The sequence below is a fragment of the Ambystoma mexicanum genome, chromosome 2p, assembly GCF_040938575.1.
Source record: "Ambystoma mexicanum isolate Mex_15411 chromosome 2p, UKY_AmexF1_1, whole genome shotgun sequence".
Lineage (NCBI taxonomy): Eukaryota > Metazoa > Chordata > Amphibia > Caudata > Ambystomatidae > Ambystoma > Ambystoma mexicanum.
In genome coordinates this window covers 446,205,449-446,229,145 of record NC_090923.1, presented here as the reverse complement: position 1 = coordinate 446,229,145, position 23,697 = coordinate 446,205,449, and the positions used below count along the sequence as shown (strand labels likewise).

At 48.5% G+C, this 23,697-nt stretch overlaps 1 protein-coding gene across 2 annotated transcripts in view; it reads left to right on the top strand.

Moving 5' to 3' along the window:
• The first annotated feature begins 3,320 nt into the window (after positions 1-3,320).
• Positions 3,321-23,697, top strand: part of TMF1 (TATA element modulatory factor 1) — a 418,170-nt gene continuing 397,793 nt past the window's right edge. The window contains exon 1 of one of the 2 annotated variants that reach the window (XM_069643800.1): positions 3,321-3,952. In XM_069643800.1, coding sequence (XP_069499901.1) covers positions 3,811-3,952 — 142 coding nt within the window. In that variant the 5' untranslated portion in view covers positions 3,321-3,810. The remainder of the gene's footprint in view (positions 3,953-23,697) is intronic. The other variant, XM_069643801.1, reaches the window with a different exon arrangement.

The window sequence follows — 23,697 nt, the reverse complement described above, 5'->3', positions numbered from 1 at the left end:
CTTTACTGATCATTCTCCTCTGGTCTGGATAAGTCAGCGAAAAGAATCCAACCTACATGTTATGCAATGGTTTCTGGATTTACAGCCATACTGTTTCACAGTGGAACATTAGAAAGGCAAAGATCAGAGCAACGTGGATTTCCTTTCACGGTTCCCCTGTGAAACAAATTCATCCACATCGTATAGGGGATGGTCTAGGGCTGTGGGTGGTCTAGGGCCCCGTGCTTTGTTATTGCACAGGATGCTTGGTGCCTGCAAGGAGGAGAAGCAGTGTCGGCTGCAGAACAAGGGGTGGTCTGGGCCCGTGCACATCTGTGGTGGCTGCCAGAAGCCTGTTTGGCCCCAGCGTGGAGGAAGGAGCGGCGTTGGCCGCGTGCTTGTGGAGCAGCATCAGCCGCACAAATGAAGTGGGCATGGCCTGGAGTATCCTGGGTCTGCAGCAGTGAAAGTGGAGAGCATGGTGGCCCACTGGCGACTCCCTGTGGTTCCTGGTGGGAGGAAGAGAAGCAGGGAGGAGCAGCGGGTCCTCGCGTGCCTGCTCTGGAGCACAAAGGAATCCGGAGTGAGGCCGCCTGGGTGTGGCGGCCCAGCCAGTAGGACGTAGAAGGAGGGCGTGGCCTGTGAACACCTGGGCATGCGGCAGTGAAACTAAGGAGTCTGCGGCGTGGCTCGCAGTTCAGAGTGCCTCAAAAAGAAAAAAAGAGATAAGGGAGGAGCCGAGCCACAGGAAGGACTACATCCATCCCCATCTGCCATCGTCACCTGCAGGGGAGGCCTGGCAGCTATCAACGGAAAGCAGTTTAGGTACAAGGGACATAATTAATGCTTTTGCTCCTCAACAAGGCCCTAGGATGGGTAGTGTAACGCTGGAGGGCAAGAATATCCATGGGCCCGTCACTCCTGCCCTGATAAGAGATGGGGGGCTGCACTCCGCATCCAGTGACAAGGATCACAGAAAGAGAAGCCACAGAGTTAGTGGCTCCAAGGAAGTGCTTGTGCGCCCTGTTGAAAAGGAACTGGGCGATATTAAGTACCCTTCATGGGGGACGAGGAAAATGAAGGGGCGCATCGTCAGAATGGATAGTGTCGATGTGGTAGGAGCACCTGCCAGTCTAGGACCCCGGTGGACGGCCGGGGTAGAGAATCTAGAGTTATATTTCGAGGCTGTCGAGATCAAGGACAGAGCGAAACGCCCTACCCTCCTGTATTCAGCTGTCCCGGCTGTCCAGAGATTGTTCAAGACCTTGCGGCCCAGAGACCAATCATATGACGCAACCATTGCAGTACTGAACGAGTACTTTATGCCCAAAATAAACCGGGATTATGAATGGCTCAGGATGAGATGCACGAGACAAGAGGAAGGGGAGAGCCTCAATGCATATCATGGCAAGCTTTGTGGCATTGCGTTGTCCTGCGCTCTGGGCAACTTCGACGCCGATGAAATCAGGGCTCAGATTATTTACAGCTGTAGCTCTGCTAAACTGCAGAAACAGGTCCTCAGGGTGCCAGGGCTGGACCTCGACCGGATCCTAGAACTGGGCCGTGCCCAGGAGCTGACGGAGGTGCGTGCCTCAGCGATGGACCTCTCCAAGCAGCAGCTCAAGGTGGAGGCCCCCATGCAACGGGTGAAGCTGGAGGAGGTGTCGGCCATGGGCAAATGGCAAGGAGGGAGGCCAACAAGGAAAGGGGAGCGGCCATGGAGAGAGCTAGGTGCCACGCTATGCCCTCAGTGTGGCTGGGGTCTTCTGCACGCACCTAGTGCTCAGCCAAAGGACACATGTGCGGGAGGCATAGAAAGCAAGATCATTTCGCACGGTATGCCCAGCCCCAACACCTGCCAGTATGGTTGGGCCAGCAGCAGGGAGTGCGTCAAAGGAGGATATGCGGAGAAGGCCCCCAAAACAGCAGCGGTCCAGGTGGCAGATGACGACAGGAGGCCATATGACTTTGTGGAGGATGATGAGGACAAGAATGTATTCTTCTTGTCCTGCAGCAGCACCAGTGGCCACGAGTGCATTCAGCGGAAGCCTGGGGACCGGAGTGGATATCCCCAGGGAGGACACTTAGATCAGGCATATTTTGATCTTAAAAGGGGGTCGCTGGACCTCCAGTGGTGTGCGGACTGGAATGAACCACAGTTTGCTGTGATTTAGTAGGAGTGGTGTGCGGACTGGAATGCACCATAGTTGTGGGCCTGGTAGAGGGACGTGGTTTTCATATTTGTTTGGTTTTGTTATAATAAAGGAGGCGTGTTGTGTGTTGCCCATTTAACCATGGGTGTATTGCCCCTTTCAGAAAATGAATGCAGCAGAACCCCAGGAAGTGCCAACTCTCTGTGTAGTTCTTGTGTGTTGCCACTGTGTGCAGTCGCGGCCTGGGAGCCCCCAGAGCCGAGGCTGCTGTCAGATGGGTGCCCCCAGCCACTGTGTTTGAGTCTGATGGCCATGCAGGTTGCCCCCTGCGGTCCGTCTCCTGTGTGCCCGCAGCTCCATTGGTAACACCGGGTGACCCCAATGTCCGGTGTGACCTGCCCTCATACATGCCAACATTCAGACACACCTGGGAGGGAGATTTCATCAGGGAAATCGGGAGATATAAATTTCCCCATAGGAATACATTGGGGCTGGAATGATTATAGGCAGGAGAACAGGAAAAATAGCTCTATTTTTCACTGAAAAGTCGGGAATCTCCTGCCTAAATCAGGAGGGTTGGTATGTATGCACCCTGGTGTCTGTGGATGGGTTGCCACACTCAGGTGGCCAGGGAAAGGACATCGCTTTTGGATTCCGACCTTTGGGGTTGACAAGCAGGGAGGATCACATGGGTAGGGGGTCCTCGGGGAGGGGGGGGGACACACCCAATGGTGAGACATGGCAGGTATCCCCCTTTTCCCACAACCCATCTAACCCCTATCCCTGTTTATTATGGGAAACTACAACTCCCACTTTACAACCCACACTAAATAAATACAAGTTGGCATCTATGTGATAATTAACCATCGGCCGAATTTATTATAATGTTTTCTGAACTTTTAACATTGTATTACATGTTTGTAATACAAAATAAAAGTGAACCATGATATTTTTAATAAATAGCTCGTGGTTTGGACTGAAGGACGCCGTAGGGAAAACCGCTGAATTTTATACACAACGATGCCTGAGGCTACAGGGTCCTTCTCTGTGAAAGAGACCCGCCGCATAGTCTCCTTTCTATGTCAATTTAGATGCTTCACTATCATAGTCGCAGAGAGATGTCCGGCGTGCGGCGTGACGTCATGAGCGTAGTTTGTTTACTGCTACGTGGAAGGAGGAAGTTACGGAAGCATATCAGTGACAGCTAAAAGCTGGTCCCTATACAAACAGGGGCAGCAAAGCAAACCTGCGGCGCCTACATGGGGCTCTAGCGGCTTACCAGAGGGCTCGGTGGGCGTGGGTAAAGGGACTTATCAGGGGGATCCAAGTGTAAAGAGCAGGGGCCGGGAGGGTGCGAGGAAGAGCAAAGTCTTCCTAATGGAGTAGGCACTGAGGGCATAGTGGAAGCTGGACCCGATTCAAAATCTGGGGAAGGATAGGGTGACCTGAGGTACACGGTACTGTAGGGACACACTCGTGGTGGGTTGGAGCATTACCAAGGGAACAAAAGTGGGTACAGGAGGACACCGAGCAAGTGGATCGGTCAGAGCAAGCCCTGTGGCAAGAACAGGTTTCTGCAGACGAAGGTCCAGGCAGGGAGGAGTGTTTACAGAAAGGCCTTGCTCCCAAGGCCCCCGGCCAGACGCTAGCACTGGAGAAGTACTTGACTGCCGGGGACATGAGCTGGTTTAATGCCTCTCACTTGTCCAGCTTCGCTAAGCAGGCCTTGTCCCAGGCACAGAAGTCGATCGACAGAGTACTGGACATTCAGGAGGACGAGCACTCCTGGGGGGACACCATCCTCCCCACCTTTGAACAGGGTAAGTCCTGCATGACTTGCGGGGGTAGCGAGTGGTTACAGCTGCTTCACAGATGCTGGTGCTAGCTTATGACCTGACCGATGAGAACGCCTCCTACAGACTACTGCCTTTCACTTTAGGAAGAGATAATCTTGGATCTTGTCTGATTGGGGATCTACTGCATTTTAGGTTTCGATAGTTAAGACGTGCTTGGATTTCATGTTATGTTATGTTAACTTGTTTTATGCCGCGGACCGTTACCATTGGTGTGGTCTCCAGGCGCTCCGGTGTGGGTTAGCGAGGGAAGAGATGGGATAGATCCATAACCAGGAGAAACTGGTGTCTCGTGTGTTGGCTTGCTGATGAGTTGGTTGCAGGAACGCAAAGCCATTGAGCTAACCAGGCTTCAGCCCCCACATGAAATGTAAGCTGAGTGGTGGGGCTTCTGGACATAGGTTTTGGTTAGTCTGAGAGGCGAGCGGTCTTTCGTGAAACGGGCGGCTTTAAAGTGTTACTGTGTTCGTGCAGAGAAATGTATTTGCACACATGCAGCAACACTTTAAAGCTGCTAGTTTCACGAAAGGCTTCCATCCCTGCACTGCCTTAAAAAAATCAAGTGCACACATCATCCCCCTCCCCATGGCTGCAAGCAAACATAAAACAACGTTATGTGTTCTTTCCCATCCAGGGGAAAGGGACTGATGTGCACACTTGCTTTTTGTTAGGCAGAGAGTCGTGATAAGCCTTTTCTTTAACTAGCAGTGTTAAAGGATGTTGCATGTTAGCTCATTATGTGTGCAAGGAGTGTGTATGTAATGTGTGTATGGGGTCGCGCACGTAAATGAGCAGTGTTTTGAGAATGGGATGTGTGAGTGACTTAACGTGTAATTGTGTGTGTGGGCACTTATGTGTAAAGCTGGGCCGCTATCATTTGTTACTTGGACCCTATGCCAGTTGAACAGAGGGGGCAGAGCCACCAAATTTTCCCCACCCAGTTTCTGAAGTGGCCCTTGCAATCACCAGTTAATCCTGGTCCCTGGAAACGTAGGTTTATTGTGGCCCAGGTTGGTTGCGTGCACTGGGTTGTTCTATCCGCAAGGGTAATGCCCAGTGTCTGTGTTTGTTGTTTGCAAATGTTTGTTATGTTGGGTGTGCATTTGGTGTTTCATGTGTAGTTTGGATGGTGCGTACTGGCTTCTTGTGTCCGTAAGGGTAAGCTTCAGTGTCTGGGATTCTTTGTTGTATGCAAATGTTAGTTGGGTTGGGTGTGTGTTTGTGTGCTGTTTGGCTAGCGCATAGGGCGTGTACAGTATTTTGGAGGTATGTTGGAGGGGAACAGGGTAGTTAGTACATTGTCTACTCTTGAGTTTTTAAATGTCCTCGTGTCATTTCATGGTGGGTTTCTGCCTTTTATTTGCACAGAGTTAGGATCGATCATGATTCAAGGTCGCGCGCGCTCTGTAGCCCCACACATGCATAGACTTGCTGAAATGTTGCTTTCTGAAATGTTCAGTGATCTGGGTCATGCATGGTTTGTTAAACTGGCACTAAAACCTGCGGAAAGGTTTCGTATGGTGGCGCTGCTGCCGTGTACCTGCTTAGGCAGGGGAACACTAGCAATGTTTGGCCATGGGTCCGAGTACAGTTTTGTCATCTGTAACCCACCATTTAAATGTGTAAGGGGATTTGCCCAGGATTAAACACTTTTGGTCATTTTGGGAAGCTGGCGTTGTAAACCATCCCTTGTTCCAAGTTGTATTCGCCCACCTCCAACAGACACAAAAGTACATTGTTTTTTTTTTTTTTTATAACATATTTTATTGGCATTTGTATTGGATGCATACAAATACAAGAAAATTAACTAAAACAATAAACATAAACAACAGTCTTCATGCGAAACAGTTCCTCTTACTTAGGTGGGCATGGCTGCAAATAGGGGTTCCGATATCACGGGAAGTGGGAGGGATCTCGGTCAAGAAGATCACCATATCCAGGCGAGTGCGAGGGATCAGTTATGGCAAAGTAGTGGGGTTTATCAGGGGGGTTTATGGTCTGCGCTAAAGTGTATATCTCTCAGGAGGGCCTTCCAAGAGTCTAGAGTGCCACTCGCAACGCCTCCGCTAGAGATGATTCCATCTTGCCAGGCTCTGGTTTCGGCTGCAGTCCATCTCTCTAGTTCTTTCATCCAGTGTTCATGTCTAGGGCCCCCTGGTGCCTTCCATGCCATGGCTATAGTTCTTTTTGCAAGGATACATGCAATGTCCATCAACTTAACAACATGTTTGTATTTGCTTGGTCTGGGGTAGACCCCTAATAAGCATTCCCCGGGTGTCCATTCATATCTGCTTATCCCGGCATCCGTGCAGGTCTGTTTAACTTTGGACCACAGCGCCATTGTCCTGGTGCAAGTCCAGAACATGTGGATCAGATCAGCTTTGTCGTTCCCACACCATGGGCAAGCCAGGGAGGCTTGTTTGTTGAAGGAGGCCACCCTGTGTGGGGTCATATACGTCCGATATAGGACGTTTAGTTGTATCTGACCGAATCTGGAGTTTCTCGACACCTTCTTGGGGGTATAGTAACGTTCTTTCCCATTCCTTGTCTGTAAGCGTAGTTTCGAGGTCTGTTTCCCATTTCGCCTTCAGTGTCGCACTTTTGGGGTTGGGTTTGTCGATGAGCCTCTTATAGAGTCGAGAAACTGGTTTCCATCCATCCGTAAGGTCATGCATCTCCTGTAACAGTGGGTCTGGGTGGGTTCCTCCGGCCAGCTGCACCAGATCTTCTTGGCGGTTTGTTTGAGCCGGTGATACCAGAGAAACTGGCCGCTTGATAGCCCTTCATTAGCCTGCAGTGAGTCGAAATCCTTGAATTCGCCCTCCTCAAACATATCCCCCATGTGTAAATTCCTGCACCCTCCCACCTCCTAGCTGTGGAGAGATCCGATTCTGTTCTGCACACGTCAACCAGAATGGGGTTGTTTGGAGAGTAATGGTGTTTCACCTGCCTGATGTAGCAGGTTCTGGTCCAAATCTGCCTACCAAGTTCGACGATCAGGGGGGCATCAGGGGATTGTCGTAGAGGGTTCCAAAGAGTTTCCTTGGGGAACATTCTGGAAGGAGATTGTCGCAATAGTCCCAGCTCGGCTGATGGATCGTCCGAGAGCCATTTCGTCACATGGCCAAGCTGTGCTGCAAGATAATACAACTGGAGGTCTGGGAGTTGTATTCCCCCTTCCTTGTATGGGAGGGATAGGGTAGTCAAAGTCAATTTATGCCTGGTCGGTCCCCATAGGAAGTCCTTGATAAGTGCCTCCAATTTCTTAAAGAAGGGCAGTCTGACGTAGTGGCATATGTTGACGAAGAAATACAGAAATCGGGGGAGGACTATCATCTGAACGATTGCTGCTCTGCCTACCATTGCAAGTGGGAGTCTAGACCAAAATTTCATGAATCTGCGAAGGATGGTTATTGCTGCTTCCGTGTTGTGTGCTCGTGTGCGAGCATCGGGGTGTGGCTCACATTAATTCCTAGGTAACGAAACGTGTCGAGTTGCCACTTTATCCCAATGTCCGGGAGATCAGTTTCTTCTAGGCCTCTCGGGCTAGCCAAGGGGAAGGCAGAGGATTTCAGTCTACTGAATTTGATCTCTGAGTATTTCGCATAGTTGTCTAGTACATCCAATGTGATTGGTGCGTTGACCTGGGGATCTTGCAAGTATAAAAGGACATTGTCCGCGTATAGGAATATTATGTTATGTTCGTTGCCCACTTTGATGCCAGCGTCAAAGAACTGTTTCCTAAAATATATGGCAATCGGCTCCAGGCCCAATATGTATAGCATGGGCGACAGTGGGCACCCTTGTGTGGTGCCCCTTTGTATTTTCCAGGATTCAGACACTGTTCTGCCGGTTTTAACTCTTGCCACAGGAGAATTATAGAGTACTGTGATCCATCTGACAAAGCCCTCGTCAAACCCGAACCCTCTCAGCACCTCAACGAGCCACTTCCAGAAGATGGAATCAAAGGCCTTGATGGCATCGAGTGATAGTACTGCTAGGTCTTCTTCATTCTCATCGGTTTCGGCCATAATGTGTTGAAGCCTTCTCAGGTTGCCTGTGGTATTACGTCCTGGAACAAAACCATTCTGGTCTTCGTGGATTAGAGACCCTACCACCCTAGCGAGTCTGCTGGCCAGTATAGTGGTGAGAATCTTGCTGTCATAATTTAACATGGCCAGAGGGCGATAAGAGTCAAAGTCAGTGGGTGGTTTTTTGGTTTGAGCATGGGAATAATTATTGTCTCTTTCATAGTGTTAGGTAAGACCCCGTTTTCGTAGGCCTCTAGGTAGACCTCGTGGAGGATTGAGGTGAGGGTGGATTTGTATGTTTTGTAAAATTCAGTTGGGAAGCCGTCACTTCCGGGAGCCTTACAGGTGGCCAGCGATCTGATTGCTCCTGTCATGTCTTCTGCTGTGATTTCCATCTCCAGTGCCTCTCTCTGTTCGCTGGATATTTTGGGGAGGCCTATCTCATCCAGTGTTTCTTTAATTTCATCTCTGTCTATTTGTGTGTCATGGGAGTACAATCTGGAGTAGAATTTGGCAAACGCTTCATTAATTTCTAGTTGTGTCTTGTGACGTATCCCTTTTACGTCCAGTATCTCCGTTGGGAGGTGCCTGGGGCGTTCACGCTTACACAGCCAGGCCAGCAGTCTGCCGGGTTTGTCGGACTCCTTGTGAGACCTGGTAGTGTATGTTAAGAAGTCAAACTTCTCTAATCTGTCCCAGGAAGATTGGCATTTCTCGCGGGCTTCCTTCAACTTCATTTCGACCTCTGGAGTAATGGCTGAGGTAGATTCTAGACGGGAGATCTCTTCCTCTTGTGCTTCGAGTTCAGTCCTCAATTGCCTGCGAGTGCCTCCAGCTTTTGATATTATTTCTCCTCTAGCCACCACCTTCATGGCTTCCCACAATTTGCTCCAGGTAGATACTGAGCCTTTATTAATGTCAATGTATTCTTCTAGTTTTTCAGCGAGGTCCTCCCTGAACTCGGGGTCGGCGAGGGCCGCAGTAGGCATCCTCCACATGGGGATTGGTGGTCTAGGCCCCGTTAATTGCCATTGCATGATCAGTGGGGAGTGGTCTGAGATTGATATTCCTAAATATGCCGTGGTTTCTGCCAATGGTATTTGTTCTCTGTCGATGAACAGATAATCGATTCTCGTGTGGATCTTGTGCGGGGCTGAATAGTAAGAATAGATCATTTCAACAGGATGCTGTTCCCTCCAAATATCCACCAAGTCCAGTTGTTGCAGCGTTTCTGTCAAAGCGCATGTTGTGGGGTTACTTGGATGGGGGGGTGGTGCTGACCTGTCCATAGAGCCATCAATGACACAGTTGAAGCCCCCCCCCCCATATAAAGGTCCTATTTCGGTGGTGTGCCATCCCTGAGCATATTGCTCTAAGGTGTGATGGTATTCCATGTTGCGGGAAGTACGAATTGACTAAGCAAATTGGAGTCTGCTCGATAGTGCCCCACATTATTACATACCTTCCTTCTTTATCGGACTCGAATCCTTGCAATTGGAAGGGCACATTCGGGTTCCCCCATGTGAAGACCCCCCTTGAGTATTTAGAGTAGGGGGATCCTCTCCTGGTCCCAGCCCATCGATCTGCTAATTTGGACATGGTGTCTTCCGTAAGATGCGTCTCTTGCAACATCGCAATCGAAACCTTTTTCCTGCGGAGATAGGACTGTATTCGGTTTCGTCTCCGGTATAAGCTCATCCCTCCCACATTCCACGTCATCACTTTGAGTTGTGACGCCATCGGATAAATATTTCAAGCCCGGCTGGCAGCTCCTCCTCTGGAGCCTGTAGTAATTCCAAGCTGAGGTCATGAGACTGTTGACGGGAGTAATCGGGTTCTTCGCCCCCTGATTGGTAGCATGCACCCATCCTGTGCTTCTTCAGCGGTAGTGGTATGAAGACTGTATAACTAACAACTTGAAATGGTCCGCCCAGCGACTACATCTTCGTTGTGGTGCTCGGGCGCTCTCGAGCTGTCTAGACCCATCCGGGTATCGGGCGTGAGCTGGGTCGGGCAGGTGGCTGGCACGACCCGGATTGTCTGCGGGGGATAGGGCTGGTGTCTGGTGGAGAGGCCGAACGAGGGCCGTCTCTATGTAGCTAACTGTTAGTTGGATTACCTTCTGAGGTCCGGTTGCTTGTGCTTGTTGTGGCCATTTATGGCAGCGCGTGCCATATGCCGACGGTCTGAGAGCCTCAATCTTCCATCTGGGGAGCATCTTTACCATCTGCAAGGTTGTTATCTTCCTGCCACATGTTGGCAGCCGTTGGGTTTTCTAGGAATATGGCACACCCGTTGAAGATGACTTTCAAGCGCGATGGGTAGAGCAGCCTGTATTTCAGGTTTAGTTGTCGAAGTCTTGCTTTTACTGGGACGAAAGAGTTCCTCTCCCCCTGCACTTTCTGAGTGTAATCAGGGTAAATGGTTATTTTAGAGTCGCCACGTTCGATGGGGCCTTCTTCCCTGGAATGCCGTAAGATAATTTCCCTATCCTGAAAGTTTAGAATTTTAGAAATTATTGGTTGTGGAAATGAGCCAGGTGGGGGCCGCTTCTGGAGGGACCTGTGGGGCCTTTCGACCGCGAAACCCTGCAACATGGGCCCTTTCAACCGCGAAACCCTGCAACAGTTTCCCTGGCCCCAATCTCCTGTTGTAGCAAGAATTCCACGTAGGCTGTAGTATTTGGGCCTTCGTTTCCTTCTGGTACTCCTAGGATCCTCATGTTGCCCCGCCAGCCTGACCTTCGGTCTCCTCGGACTTCTCCTCCAGGATAGCCACTTTCTTCTCTAGGTCCGCAACCTTGGACTTCAAGGCTGCTGTGGCCCCAGTCGTTTCTTCTATTGAAGTCTCGGTGTTCGTCACCCTCTCAGTTAATTTGCGGGCGTCCTGACACATGAGTTGAATGTCCATTTTAAATTCGTCGATCTTGGAGTCTGTGTCTCCTCAATGAAGCAATAGCCTCCAGTATTTGGGAGTGGTTATCTGTGGTTTCCCCCTCTTACATGTGGGTAATCTCTGGGGTACAAGAGCGAGCCTGTGTAGGGGTTTTTGACTTGGCGGATACAAATGAGTTCATGGTGGCTGCTTTCGCTTTGTTCCTGGTGGCCATCTTGGAGTCTCAGTGATGCTGCCCCAGGGACACTTTAGATGAGTTACCGGTGGGGGTATCAGCCGTCTCCCCGTATGTAGAGTAATGAGTGATGTTCCCAAGGTGTCAAAAGTCAATGAATCCCAATCTGCAGGGGGTTAGGGGTGCCGCCGCTATATCTGTGATGTCGCTGCCCTTACCTCTGAGCGTCCGACTCGCCGGGGCAGGGAGATCTGGGGGTGCCGTAGTCGCGCTCTTGCTGCTGGTTCTCGCTGTCCTGCGCCCCGGGGCGACGCTGGGGAGGAACCTCCGGTGGTCGTGTGCGCCCTCAGTGGGCCGTCCTGAGCGACGGCTGAGCCCGCGTAGTGTACCACGGGAGCGGTGTACAGGTGCTGCTGTGGCGGGCTTCGCCCAGCGGTGAGAAGCAGGGTGAGGCCTCTCCCTTCCGATGTCCTGCATGCGATCGTGCTCCATCGTGTTGTCTCTGCTCGATCTGGCCACCTTAATCCCCGGATGCCGTTTGATGGCGGCTTCCTTCTCGGAGTTTCCGCTAAGTGGCGCGGGGCGCCATCTTGGATGCGTATGGAAGCGGGAGAGGGAGTATGAGTCGAGGAGAATTTCGCCGACCAGAGGGTACGATTTCCAGGCTGGTCAAGCAGATTGTGTCGGGGTCAGCTTCTCCCACCTCTGCATCAGGGTCGTAGGCACTTCTTATGCCGGCAAAAAGGATCGAGAAACGGCGTCTCGGCCGGAGCTCGGCTATTCAGCCTCTGTACGCCATCGGCTCCAGAACACTCCCCCTCCACAAAAATACATTGTTAGTGCAGCTTCCTCCAACCCCACCTTTTCTGTATATTCAGTAAATAAACTTTAATTGAGGTGACATTATGCTTCTAGCACTAAATCTAAATAACATAGAAATTTTCCGGTGTTGGTAAGCTACATAGCAATAACTTTAGCCATGCACTGCTTGATTTGATTTGAGATACTTCTAAGGCGCAACGGCCAAACTAAATCGCATTTTGGCGCAGATTGAACAACTGTGATGGTCAACTATCGAATCATCACCGCCAGATCACACAGACTGAATCCTATATCAAAAGCTGAGATTTGCTACCGGGAGATTTCATAGGTGTCAATGTTAGCAAACAGCCACATATTTAGGGCTTTTCTGAAGGCCGTGTGGGATTCTTCTGTTCTTAGCGAGGGTGGGAGGGCATTCCAGTGCGTGGCCGTGACTGCAGGGAAACTGATGCCTCCTCCTCTGGCTCTTTTGACCCTAGGTACAATGATACAGTGAGCGTGGGCTGCCTTTACCGTCTGATGTTGCTTGTTCTGCTGATTCTTTGTGTCAAGTTTTCCGGGGCCTTGTTCAGGAGGCAGATGACTTTAAAAATAACCCTTTCCTGGACTGGGAGACAGTGCACCTTTCTCGGGATATTGAGTGCAGAGTGAATCCCATTGTTTTGAATTACCTGCTATTTAATGGCATAGAGAGCGTTTAAGTAATCAAGTCTGGCTCCAGTTATCAACACGTTCGATGGTGAGGCAGCTCTTTGGTGTGAGGAATTGTCTAGCTGCATTGAGGTACTTAGCGGTGTAAGAAGCCGCCAAGGAGATTGCATTGACCTGTCTTCTGAGGCAGAGTGTGGCATCAAGGTACACTCCAACAGTTTTCACTGAAGCTGAGATCAGTATAGTAATTCCGTCAATTGTGAAGGATGAGTAGTCAGAGGATAGCCTCCTTAGCATTGCTGGGGACCCTACTTTCATCTGGTTTTTTTCATCAGTCAAGCATAGTTGGTTCTTGGCCATCCAGGCCTGGATGGTCAAGTATATTCGGTTGATTTCCTCTGTATCTGTCTTCGTGTCCTGATTTGGGGGGGGTGAGTAGGGGGATTTTACTATCATCAGTAATCAGTATAGTTGGCGTAGGCTATGCTGATGTCATCTAAGAGGTTGAAAAGTGCTTAGTAAATATATTGTATAAGGTTGGGGAAACACAGGACCCTTTGGAACTCTGCAGGGAATGAGTGTAGGGGGATCTACCTTCATTGAATGAGACTACACACGCTGTGGCTTCATCTGAAAAGTTAGCAGCAGCTATGAGGTGGTGGCAGAGGATTTTATGGTGGTCTAGATCAAAAGCAGCTGATAAGTCCAGGATGAGGAGGGCTGCCTTTCATTCATCTGAGTTCATCCAGTTGATTTTCTTTCTATCTAGATCCAGCAGAGCAGATTCAGTGCCATGGACTGGTCTGAAGTCTGACTGACATTTTCCTAAGATTCTATTTTCTTCTAAAATGGGTTGGATTTGGTTGTAGGCAGCTCTACCCAATATCTTCAAGAGGAAGGGTGCTGTGGTGATTGGGCGGTAGTTATTAGGCATTGTTGGTTCTAGGGCGATTTATTATATTTTTTTTAACAGAGAGGACCCAAGATTCTTTCAGACTGCCTGGAAGCAGGTTGGCTGAGAAGGAGGCATTCATGAATTTAGTGATGAATGGTACTAGGCGGTCGTTGCAGTCTTTTATGGTTGTGGCTGTGCAGATGACCCCTTTACATCTTTAAGGTTTCGGAGGATGCTGGTGGTTTCCTCTGCTGTTATTTCTCTGAACTCAAAGGACGGGGTAGGTGGTTTAGCAGGGGTGTGGTGAGTGTCCGAGTTAAGTGTGTTGGTTTTAACCAGCTCTTGTTTCTGACGTATATTGTGCTGTAGCGTGCGTATTTTTGTCCTCATGGTGGCCTGGTTGCTAGAGCACCATAGCTCGTCTTCGGTATTGGTTGTGGGAGGCACGGCTGGTGTTACTTACTCTAAGTATGCAGAATATTTAATGGAAATTGGAGCTGCATATGTAATTCTGGTGTTCTAGGCAGAGGTTTTGGCTATCATGATGGCACGTTAATATTATTTTGCAGTTGTGTAAAAATCCATTTTAGAGGTGGTGGGAGATGACTTTTTTTTTTTTCTCAGCTAGTTTCAGCATAACTTTTTTTTTGGGTCAGGGGTGAACAATGCGTTCATGTGCGTCACTGGTTTGGCTTTCCAGAGTATCAGTGAGGCTACTGAGTTCACTGCAGTAGACCTGGTTTTGGAGTATACGCCTCCTAGTGTTGTAGGGTCCATAGAGTCTGTGTGCTCTAGTAAGAGGAGGGTGAGGTGGGGTGGGGGGGACGATAGCTTCTTTAGTGATTTTCCGCATGCTATGCAACCAGGTTGCAGGTAAGGTCTGCTGTGTAAGCATTTGACCTATGGCCTGTGGGAAGGAGAATGAGAGGATATGGTGGTCTGACCAGGGGCAAGGGGTGTTGGACGTTATGGAGATTTGATTATTGAGGTATGCTACCCAGTCTAGGATTCTGCCTTTGTAGTGTGTCAGTGTTGTCAGACAGTGGATGAATCCGATGTCTGAGAGGGTGGCATTGTGGTCTACGGGGTCGTGGAGCCCTAGTGTCACAGATTAATGGCCATATTAAGACAAGTTGGCTCAGACCAGGCGGATTCAAGCAAGAGACTACCCGTGTTTGGAGAGCACTAAGCACACGTTCACTTATAATACAGGAGCTGCTTTCAAAGAAAATGCTCTACATAGCCTAGGCTCCATTGAACACAAACTAAAGCGTAGTCTGCAAAGAACAAATGCATAATCTGTTTCTTGGCTCTAAGCAAATGCGATGAACACAATATGATCATCTCCTCTTTCTAACCACAGAATAGCAGCTTCTTCCCTTCAACAGCTAAGGTTCGCACCTGGCAGATCAGATAAGAGGCCAAAGGCAGGGAACACCATACCAAAATAGAAGTACACAGCTGTATATAAGCCAACCACAAGTGGCAGCTTCCTGTTTTAGATAAGCTCGTAGCAGAGTCGAGAGATGCTTCTGCGCTTATAAGCAGCCATGTACAGGAAACATGAAATGCGGTTAAAATCTCCAAAAGCAATTGTCGCGCTTAACCTCTTAAGAAATGACGTCAATATAATGGTATTTTAAAGTCGGCTAGAGAGAACACCACGCTTTGCTTGTTCGCCAAGAGGAAGCCCATTCATTCTAATGGAAATAATCAAGGGTCAATAGCAGCACATGTCATTTAATTGTATACATAGATGAACCATGTGAGCAAACCAAACCAAATCACAAAAGCAGGTTCATACTCTAGACCTTCTTTCCCAGCCAAGGAAATGACGCACATAGTTAATGCAGATTAAGTCACGCTTTTAATATAAAAAGCACAACAGACTAACACACGAAGCACAGCAGGCAGCAGAGCACGAGAACGTGGTGGGGTTGGGAGGAGCCTTCCATCGCAGGTGCCGGAGCAGCAGGCCCCATCGATAGGCAGTCGTGGTAACTTTGCATGCTGCCCGGCAAGGCATGGCAAACGTGAGTTTCAATGTGTAGTTGAACTGTTTGCATAGATGGGACTGAAGGTGTGTTTTATCATGTCACTCCGCTCCTGATCATAACATAGCTTAGTATAGACCACCCTAACATACACCCTACATGTCGCTCATGGTGGTTTCTTAAAAGGATGAATTGTACTTGCTCTTTGTTAAATGTGAATTATGCTTTAGCTTATGCAATAACTCTCTCTCTCTCTCTTCTCTCTCTCTCTCTCTCTCTCTCTCTCTCTCTCTCTCTCTCTCTCTCTCTCTCTCTCTCTCTCTCTCTCTCTCTCTCTCTCTCTCTCTCTCTCTCTCTCTCTCTCTCTCTCTCTCTCTCTCTCTCTCTCTCTCTCTCTCTCTCTCTCTCTCTCTCTCTCTCTCTCTCTCTCTCTCTCTCTCTCTCTCTCTCTCTCTCTCTCTCTCTCTCTCTCTCTCTCTCTCTCTCTCTCTCTCTCTCTCTCTCTTCTCTCTCTCTCTCTCTCTATATATATATATATATATATATATATATATATATATATATAATATATATATATATATATATATATATATGAAAATATGTTATGTTATACTAGCTGTTACAATTTCAGGTTTAATGATGATTAGAACTGGTAGAAGACACAAGTGATATTAAATATATTGACTTGCTGCCTTCAAGTGTCAGCTTCATATTTTTGAGTAATGCTTCATAATGAGGTCTCTTTGAGTCAAAACGAACTGCACATTTTCTGGCTGTATTGTTGTCAATTATGTCAAGGGGTGCAAACACGCGTGGAACTGTCAAAGCGCTAGGCCGAACTTCTGAGGCACCTCTCATCATAATTTAAGACTGTTGATTCTGTTCCCACTCCACACAGCCCTACCTAGGGTCGTGGGGGCGGGGGAGCAGCGACTCACGCCTTAAGGGTCAATTAAGTCAGATGGCCCCCATTAGATGCAACGTCTTAAAGGTGACCAGAGCATTACTAATATTTAAGTAACCTCATGTCCCAGTCACAAAAGAAGGACAGGGCAGACATTTGTTTTTTTAAAAAGCTTTTTTTAAAATAAGAGGTTAGAGTGCATACAGAAGATGGCGCACAATGAAAATTAATATTCCCATCCATTGCAGAATGGCTGTATATGATTGGCTGAGAACTGCACACTGTCATGCAGTGAACACTGCACACTGTCATGCAGTGAACACAAATTTCACAGTAGCAGTGGCACAACTTGGTAGACTACCAGCAAAATCACTCTTTACTTACTTAAAGACCCAGCTAACAGGACAAATAATGTATATGCAACTCTCCTAGTGAGAGGAGACTTAGACACAATTTAGTATTGCCCATACCAGTATCCTGAATTGGCTCTTACACATACAAATCATGTCAACTGGTTTGGAGCTAATCTAGTTTACCCACAAAACGGTGCAAGGCATGGCCCATTAGCTACACTCAATCTGTCACTAGAATTCTTAGCTCGGTTTCATCCAAACCCGTGTAGGTCTGTATTTGCAGGCTGACTACCAATTGTTAGCCACACCTTTGACACAGTGCAAAACATTGCGCTGCAATATGCAGCTCAGCAGGGTATAGCACCTGCGCAGCAACCTCAAGCACAGATAGATGCAGGTGGGGTACAACTACAGATATTGAGAATAATATTGGGATCCTGTCCATCCAAGAAGGAAGACATTCCCAAGTGGTATCCAGAAAAATTAGGACGATTACAAGCTGCTTATCCACAAGTCACTCCCCAGGCCAGACACAAGGCCCTAGCTATGTTTCTTCCTTCTGCTGCACACCACCTCTAGCGAGCTGTGACAGCTGGATCTCAATCTATAGCTGGCTTTATTTACAGCTGATAGGCACGCCGTCCATCACATCACTAGCACTGATAATAGCTGACATCATGGCAACAAAAGCCGCGGCCACAGCCTTGAATCTAGGCCTGTCTATAGAATCTAACAATTATCAAATGGTTGAGAGCCTAATCCTACCCTTATTAAAAGGAGAGCCTGCAAGGTTAGAAGTCCATTGAAAATTGTCCCAATTAAATGAGCAAGAAAAAAGGGACCAATTTGGAGACATAGTGACATCCACCCATCAATCGTTGGGCAGGGATCACTTGGGCAGAAGACCATCAGACACACTGCGGGCTCTGCCTATCTCCTGCAGATTTCTAATTTTTATGCCCATGCTCGTCCTTGATAGTATGGTAGGTGATCGATGACTGAATAATCTTTGCTTTGTTTAACCAGCTTTGTAAGGCTGCAGGGTCGAAAAGATGCTGAATCTCTTTATGGACGTCGTCCAGAGTCTGTAAAGTAGTTATTCCAAGAATTCTTCTCTCTGAGATTATGGGTACTGGTTTGGAGTTGAATATGCTTCTCCTATTCCAATACGAGATAAAGCATCGGCTTTGCCATTTTGACAACCAGGTCGGTAAGTTATCACAAAATCATATTCTGAAAAAAATAAGGCCCATCTAAATTGGCGTGATGATTGAGCCTTGGCTGTCTTTAGATATTGTGAGTTCCTGTGGTCCGTGATTACGGTGATGGTGTGTCGAGCTCCGAGAAGATAATGCCGCCAGGCCTTGAACGCCGACTTGATGGCCAGTAATTCCTTGTCGGTAACTGCATAGTTTAACTCGGGTGCTGAAAATTTCCGTGACCAGAATGCCACCCGGTGAAGTTGACCAGTCGCAGGATCCTTTTGGGGAAAGGACAGCGCCCATGGCTAAGCTGGATGCATCTGTTTCAACCACGTATGGAAGTTCTGGGCGTGGGTGCTTTGAAACAGGAGCTGAAGTGAATTTCTGTTTTAGGTTTTGAAAGGCCTTTTCTGCTTCTTCAGTCCACTGGAAGCGTTTATTCTTCCGCAAAAGAGCTGTGATGGGGTGTACAAGATGTGAAAAACCAGAAATGAATCTGCAGTAAAAATTCGCAAATCCAAGCATACTCTGTACCCCTTTAATTGCGGTAGGTGAGGGCCACTTGAGGATTGCATCCACCTTTCGTGAATCCATTCGAACTCCATTTGGGGTCAGGATAAATCCAAAGAATTCGACTTCCGAAGTATGAAAAATGCACTTTTCCAATTTTGCATATAATTTATGCTGACATAGTTTTTCTAATACAGCACAAACATGTTTCACATGGTCTTGTTCAGATGAAGAGTATACCAAGATGTCGTCTATGTATACAACAACACAGACGTCTGAGTTCGCGAAGGACATCGTTCATAAAATACTGGAAAGCTGCCGGTGCGTTGCAAAGCCCGAAAGGCATCACCTGGTATTCGAACAATCCGTATTTGGTACGGAAGGCAGTGTCATTTATTTTAAAATTTGTTTATTGGCATTTGTTATGTAGTACAACACAGGGCAGTTACCTCAGCTGCCATTAGAGGATGAATTGCATTGCATCTCAAAACAAAAATAATAACAACTTAACATTAGAACTTTAACTATCTCCAATTTCGTTTCCTGAGAAGCCGGTGCCAAATGGGGGTGTAAAGGGGGGCTAATCCCTTCGGGGGAGGGGGGATCTTCCGGTCGGGGCTACGAGCAGTCATGAGTGGACTGCTTCCGGGGCTCCAGTTTAGTCTATGGATCTTCTTATAGTGGGTTCGTGCCGGCTCATGGGGGCTTATCATCAGAGGGGTAGAACAAGGGGTCTGTGAGTCCTTTCCAGGCATCCAAGGTCATGCTCGAGGCTTCTGCGGATCTGGCCACACTTTCCTCCCAGGCTTTTGTTTCTGCTAGCACCCAGCGTTTCAGTTCTTTGTGCCAGATTTTCTGTTGAGGCCCCGATGGTTTCTTCCAGGACATCGCGATTGTCCTCTTAGCCAGGATGCACATGATATCCATTAATTTGGCGAGGTGCTTTAGCTTTGCTGGTCTGGGATATGTGCCCAGTAGGCATACCGCCGGAGACCATTCGTATCTGGTCAGCCCCAGTTTCTCACTAGTTTGTTGTATGAAGAACCACAGAGACTGTGTCTTGGCACATTGCCAGAATGCGTGAAGCAGATCTGCCTTGTCCATTTCGCACCATGTGCATTTGGAATTTTGAGACTTGTGAAGTTTGGCCAGCCTGGATGGGGTTAAGTATGTCCGGTGCAAGAGGTTCAGTTGTATTTGTCTAAATCTATGGTTCCTGGACACTGTTTTAGGATATGTCAGGGCCCTCTCCCATTCGCCATCTGTTAATTCTCGGCCTATGTCTGCTTCCCAGCTGGATTTTAGACCAGCGCTGCGTGGATTGGGGGTGTCGCTTAGGTGGCTATAGATCTGAGACACCGGTCTACCTCCCTCACCCAATTCGTATAGTAGTGTGATCAGGGGGTTTGAATTTGGTTCCTCTGGCCATGTCGGCCAGTTGGTTCTTGCCGTGAATCTTAACTTTTGGTACCACAGAAACTGACCTGTGTGGATATCATTTTCTTCTTGGAGAGTTTTGAATTCTTTGAACTCCCCCTCTGTGTACAGGTCCCCCCATGTGTATATCCCTTTTTGTTCCCAGTGTCTGAGGTGCTGTAAGTCCTCGGGGGATTTGCATAGGTCCGAGATCAGCGGTATGTTCGGGGAGTATTGATGTTTGGCATGGGCAAGAGATTCAGTCCTACTCCAGACTCTGCGGCCAAGGGTGACCAACATGGGTGCATTTGCTATCAGGTGGGTGGGGGCCCAGGGAAGTTCTTTCATATACAACGGGGAGATCAGTGGCTGCAGGAATGGCGTCTCCGATGTGGCATCGTCAGCCAGCCACTTGGTGATAAAGCCAAGCTGTGCTGCTAGATAGTATTTTTCAAAGTTCGGGAGTTGGATTCCCCCCTGGGTGTACGGTAATGACAAAGTAGTAAGTGCTATCTTACGTCTTCCCCTCCCCCACAGGAAGTCTCTCAGCATCCTTTCCATTAGGCGAAAAAAGGGGGCTTTGATATAGAAGTGTACGTTTTGGAACCCATACAAGAATCTAGGGAGGACGATCATTTTAATTATGGAGGCCCTGCCCATCATGGATAGGGGGAGTTTCGCCCAGAAGGCCATAGATTTCCTTAAGGCAGGAAGAGCAGCCTTAGTGTTGTGTTCATGCATTTGTTCCGGGGAGTGCATTATGTGTATCCTTAAGTATTTGAACGAGGTGTGCTCCCATTTTATTCCCATCAGGGGTAGTTGCGAAGTCACCTTTCTCTTAAAATCTGCCAGGGGGAAAAGACAGGATTTTGCCCGGCTGAATTTTATACCAGAAAACTTCGCAAAGTTGTCTAGGACGTCTAACATCGTGGGCACATTGTTGTATGGGTCCCTGACAAATAATAAGACATCATCCGCATAGAGGGAAATAATGTGGTCCGAGTTGCCCAGTCGGATTCCAGCATCGAAAAATTGTTTTCGGAAGTAGATAGCGATGGGTTCTAGTCCCAGCACATAAAGCATAGGGGAGAGAGGACAACCCTGTCTGGTTCCCCTGCATATGTTCCAGACCTCCGATATGTATTTCCCGGTTTTTACCCTGGCTCTAGGCTTTGTGTATAATATCTTGATCCACCTAATGAACCCCGGGCCGAAGCCAAACCCTTCCAAAACTGGTATTAGCCATTCCCAAAAAATCGAGTCAAACGCCTTGATGGCGTCAAGGGACAACACGGCGTACTGTTCTGTGCAATCTTCGGTTTGGGCAATAACGTGTTGGAGTCTGCGCAAATTCATGGTAGTATTTCGGGCTGGTATAAAGCCGCACTGATCTTCATGTACCACGTCCCCTATGATTCTGGCTAATCTGCTTGCTAACACTGTGGTCAGGATTTTCACGTCGCAGTTAAGGATTGCTATCGGACGGTAAGAGTCGCATCTATCAGGGGGCTTATCAGGCTTAATGATCGGGATCAGGAGGGTCTCCCTCATGCTGTCGGGTAGAATCCCTATTTCATGTGCTTCCCGAAAGACCTCATGTAGGAGGGGCGTTAGGGTGGACTCGTACGCCTTGTAAAACTCAGTGAGCAGGCCGTCGCTCCCAGGAGTCTTACGGGTGGCTAGTGATCTAATTGCCTCAGAGATATCCTCAGGTGTAATGTCTGCATCTAGGGCCTCAGAGTGTTCCGGGGGTATCCTGGGGAGTCCTATCTCTTCCAGCGTATCCATGATTTGTTCTAAGGGAACCTGATCGTTATGAGAGTAAAGGTGTTCATAAAAGCCTTTAAAGGTTTCGTTTATGGCTTGCTGTGTCTGTGCTATCCCTCTGTCGTCGGTCTGTACCCCCGTGATTGTGTGCCTGGGGTGCTCTTTCTTGCAGAGCCAAGCTAACATTCTACCAGGTTTATCTGCCTCGGTATGTATCCTGTCGGTTTTGGTGGCATAGTCAAATTTGGCGAGCCTATCCCATGCTAAAGCAGTGTGTTTCTAAGTTCTTTGAGGTTGGCCTCTCTTCGCTCTGTGGCCACCGGGGCACTTTCCAGTTGTTCAATCTGCTGCTCCCAATGATTAAGCTCGCCCTTAAGTTGTTTCCTAATGCCCCCTGCCCTTGCTATGGTTTCCCCCCTTGTCACTACTTTTAGGGCGTCCCACACCGTGCTTAATTGGTCCACGCTTCCGGTGTTTCTTTCAATGAAGCTCTCTATAAATTCGTGTAGATCTTCCCTGAATACTAGGTCATCAAGGGCGTCTATCGGCATTCTCCACATTGGAATGGGAGGCTTAGGGCCCGTGTGATTCCAATCCACCAGGAGTGGCGAGTGGTCGGAAATGGTTCTGCCCAGATACTGGGCCTCTACTATTTGAGACAAATGTTCATTGCTTATGAAGACATAGTCTAGTCTCGTATGGAGACCGTGTGGGGAGGAGAAATATGAGTAACCCCGGGCGCTAGGATGGCACTCTCTCCAGGTGTCTGCTAGGTGTAACCTATGCGTTAATAGGGAGAGGGCAGTTGTAGCCGCTGAGGGCCCCTTTGGGTGCGGGAGGGACCTGTCAAGTTTCGCATTGTGGACACAGTTGAAGTCTCCCCCCCAGAAAAGGATTCCATGCCTGTATGGCGCAATCCTGGCGTACATGGAGTTTAGGTGGGTTGGGATGTTGGTATTAGGGAGGTAAGAGTTCACTATGCAAATCTCCATTTGTTCTAGTCTGCCCCATAGTATTACGAACCTTCCCTCTGGGTCTGCTTCCGACTTAATTAATTGGAAAGGGAGTTGTGGGTGAATCCAGGTATATACTCCTCTTGCATATTTGGAGTACGAAGTTCCAACCCCTTGACTTCCCCAGTGTTCTCTCAACCTCGCCAGGGATTCCGTCGTACAGTGTGTCTCTTGCAGTAGCGCTATCTGCACTTTCTTTCTGGTCAAATAGGATTTGATTCTATTTCGGCGTAGGTAAGAGCCCAGGCCCCTCACATTCCAGGTCAATATCTTTATGTTTGCATTAGACGTCATGTCAGGGCAGTTGAGTTACACTTACGGTTGTCTGGCCCCTGCCGACCTCCTTTTATCATTTTTTCGCCATGTCCCGGCCGCCTCTCCGCCTGGCTCCTTGTCTCGGCTTCAATCTTTTCGCTGGTTGGAGATTTTTGAACTTGTGGAACTCCCATCATGTTAAATGGGGAAAAACTAAACAAAACCTTTCAAACTGTCCCTAGCAGTTGCTTTTAACTTGCAGCGCTCAGGGGTTCCTGAGCCTTCCAGGCCACTCCTGGCCTTCCGGATCAGGTTGTGTGTGAGCAAAGTGCTTACACCTTTCTTGGTGGGGTGGGTTGCTTGTCTGCCACTCGTGTGTTTTTCCGAGCTCTCGTCCGATGTTGCGTACTTTACAGCGGGACTATCGTGTTGATACAATTGTCTGCAGTTCGTTTTCCGTTCGTTTTATTGCCTGTACTTTCATTTTGGGGGGGACTATCCTTTGCCTGCTTCCGCCGGGGGGTGAACGGTCATCTCTGATCTGGGTGCAGTGATTTTTCCTTGTCGTCCGCCAGGTTATTATGCTCGAGCCACAGGTTGGCGGCGGCCGGGGTCTCCAGGAACGTCGCTTTTCCGTTATATAAAATCTTGAGACGTGACGGATATAGCAGCATGTATTTCAAGTTGAGCTTTCTCAGCCGAGCTTTTATTGGAATGTAGGAGTTCCTAGCCTGTTGCACTGCCGGGGTGTAGTCCGGGTATATAACTATTGTTGAGTCTTTTCTTTTTATCTCTCCGCCCTCTCTGGAGAACCGAAGTATGGTTTCGC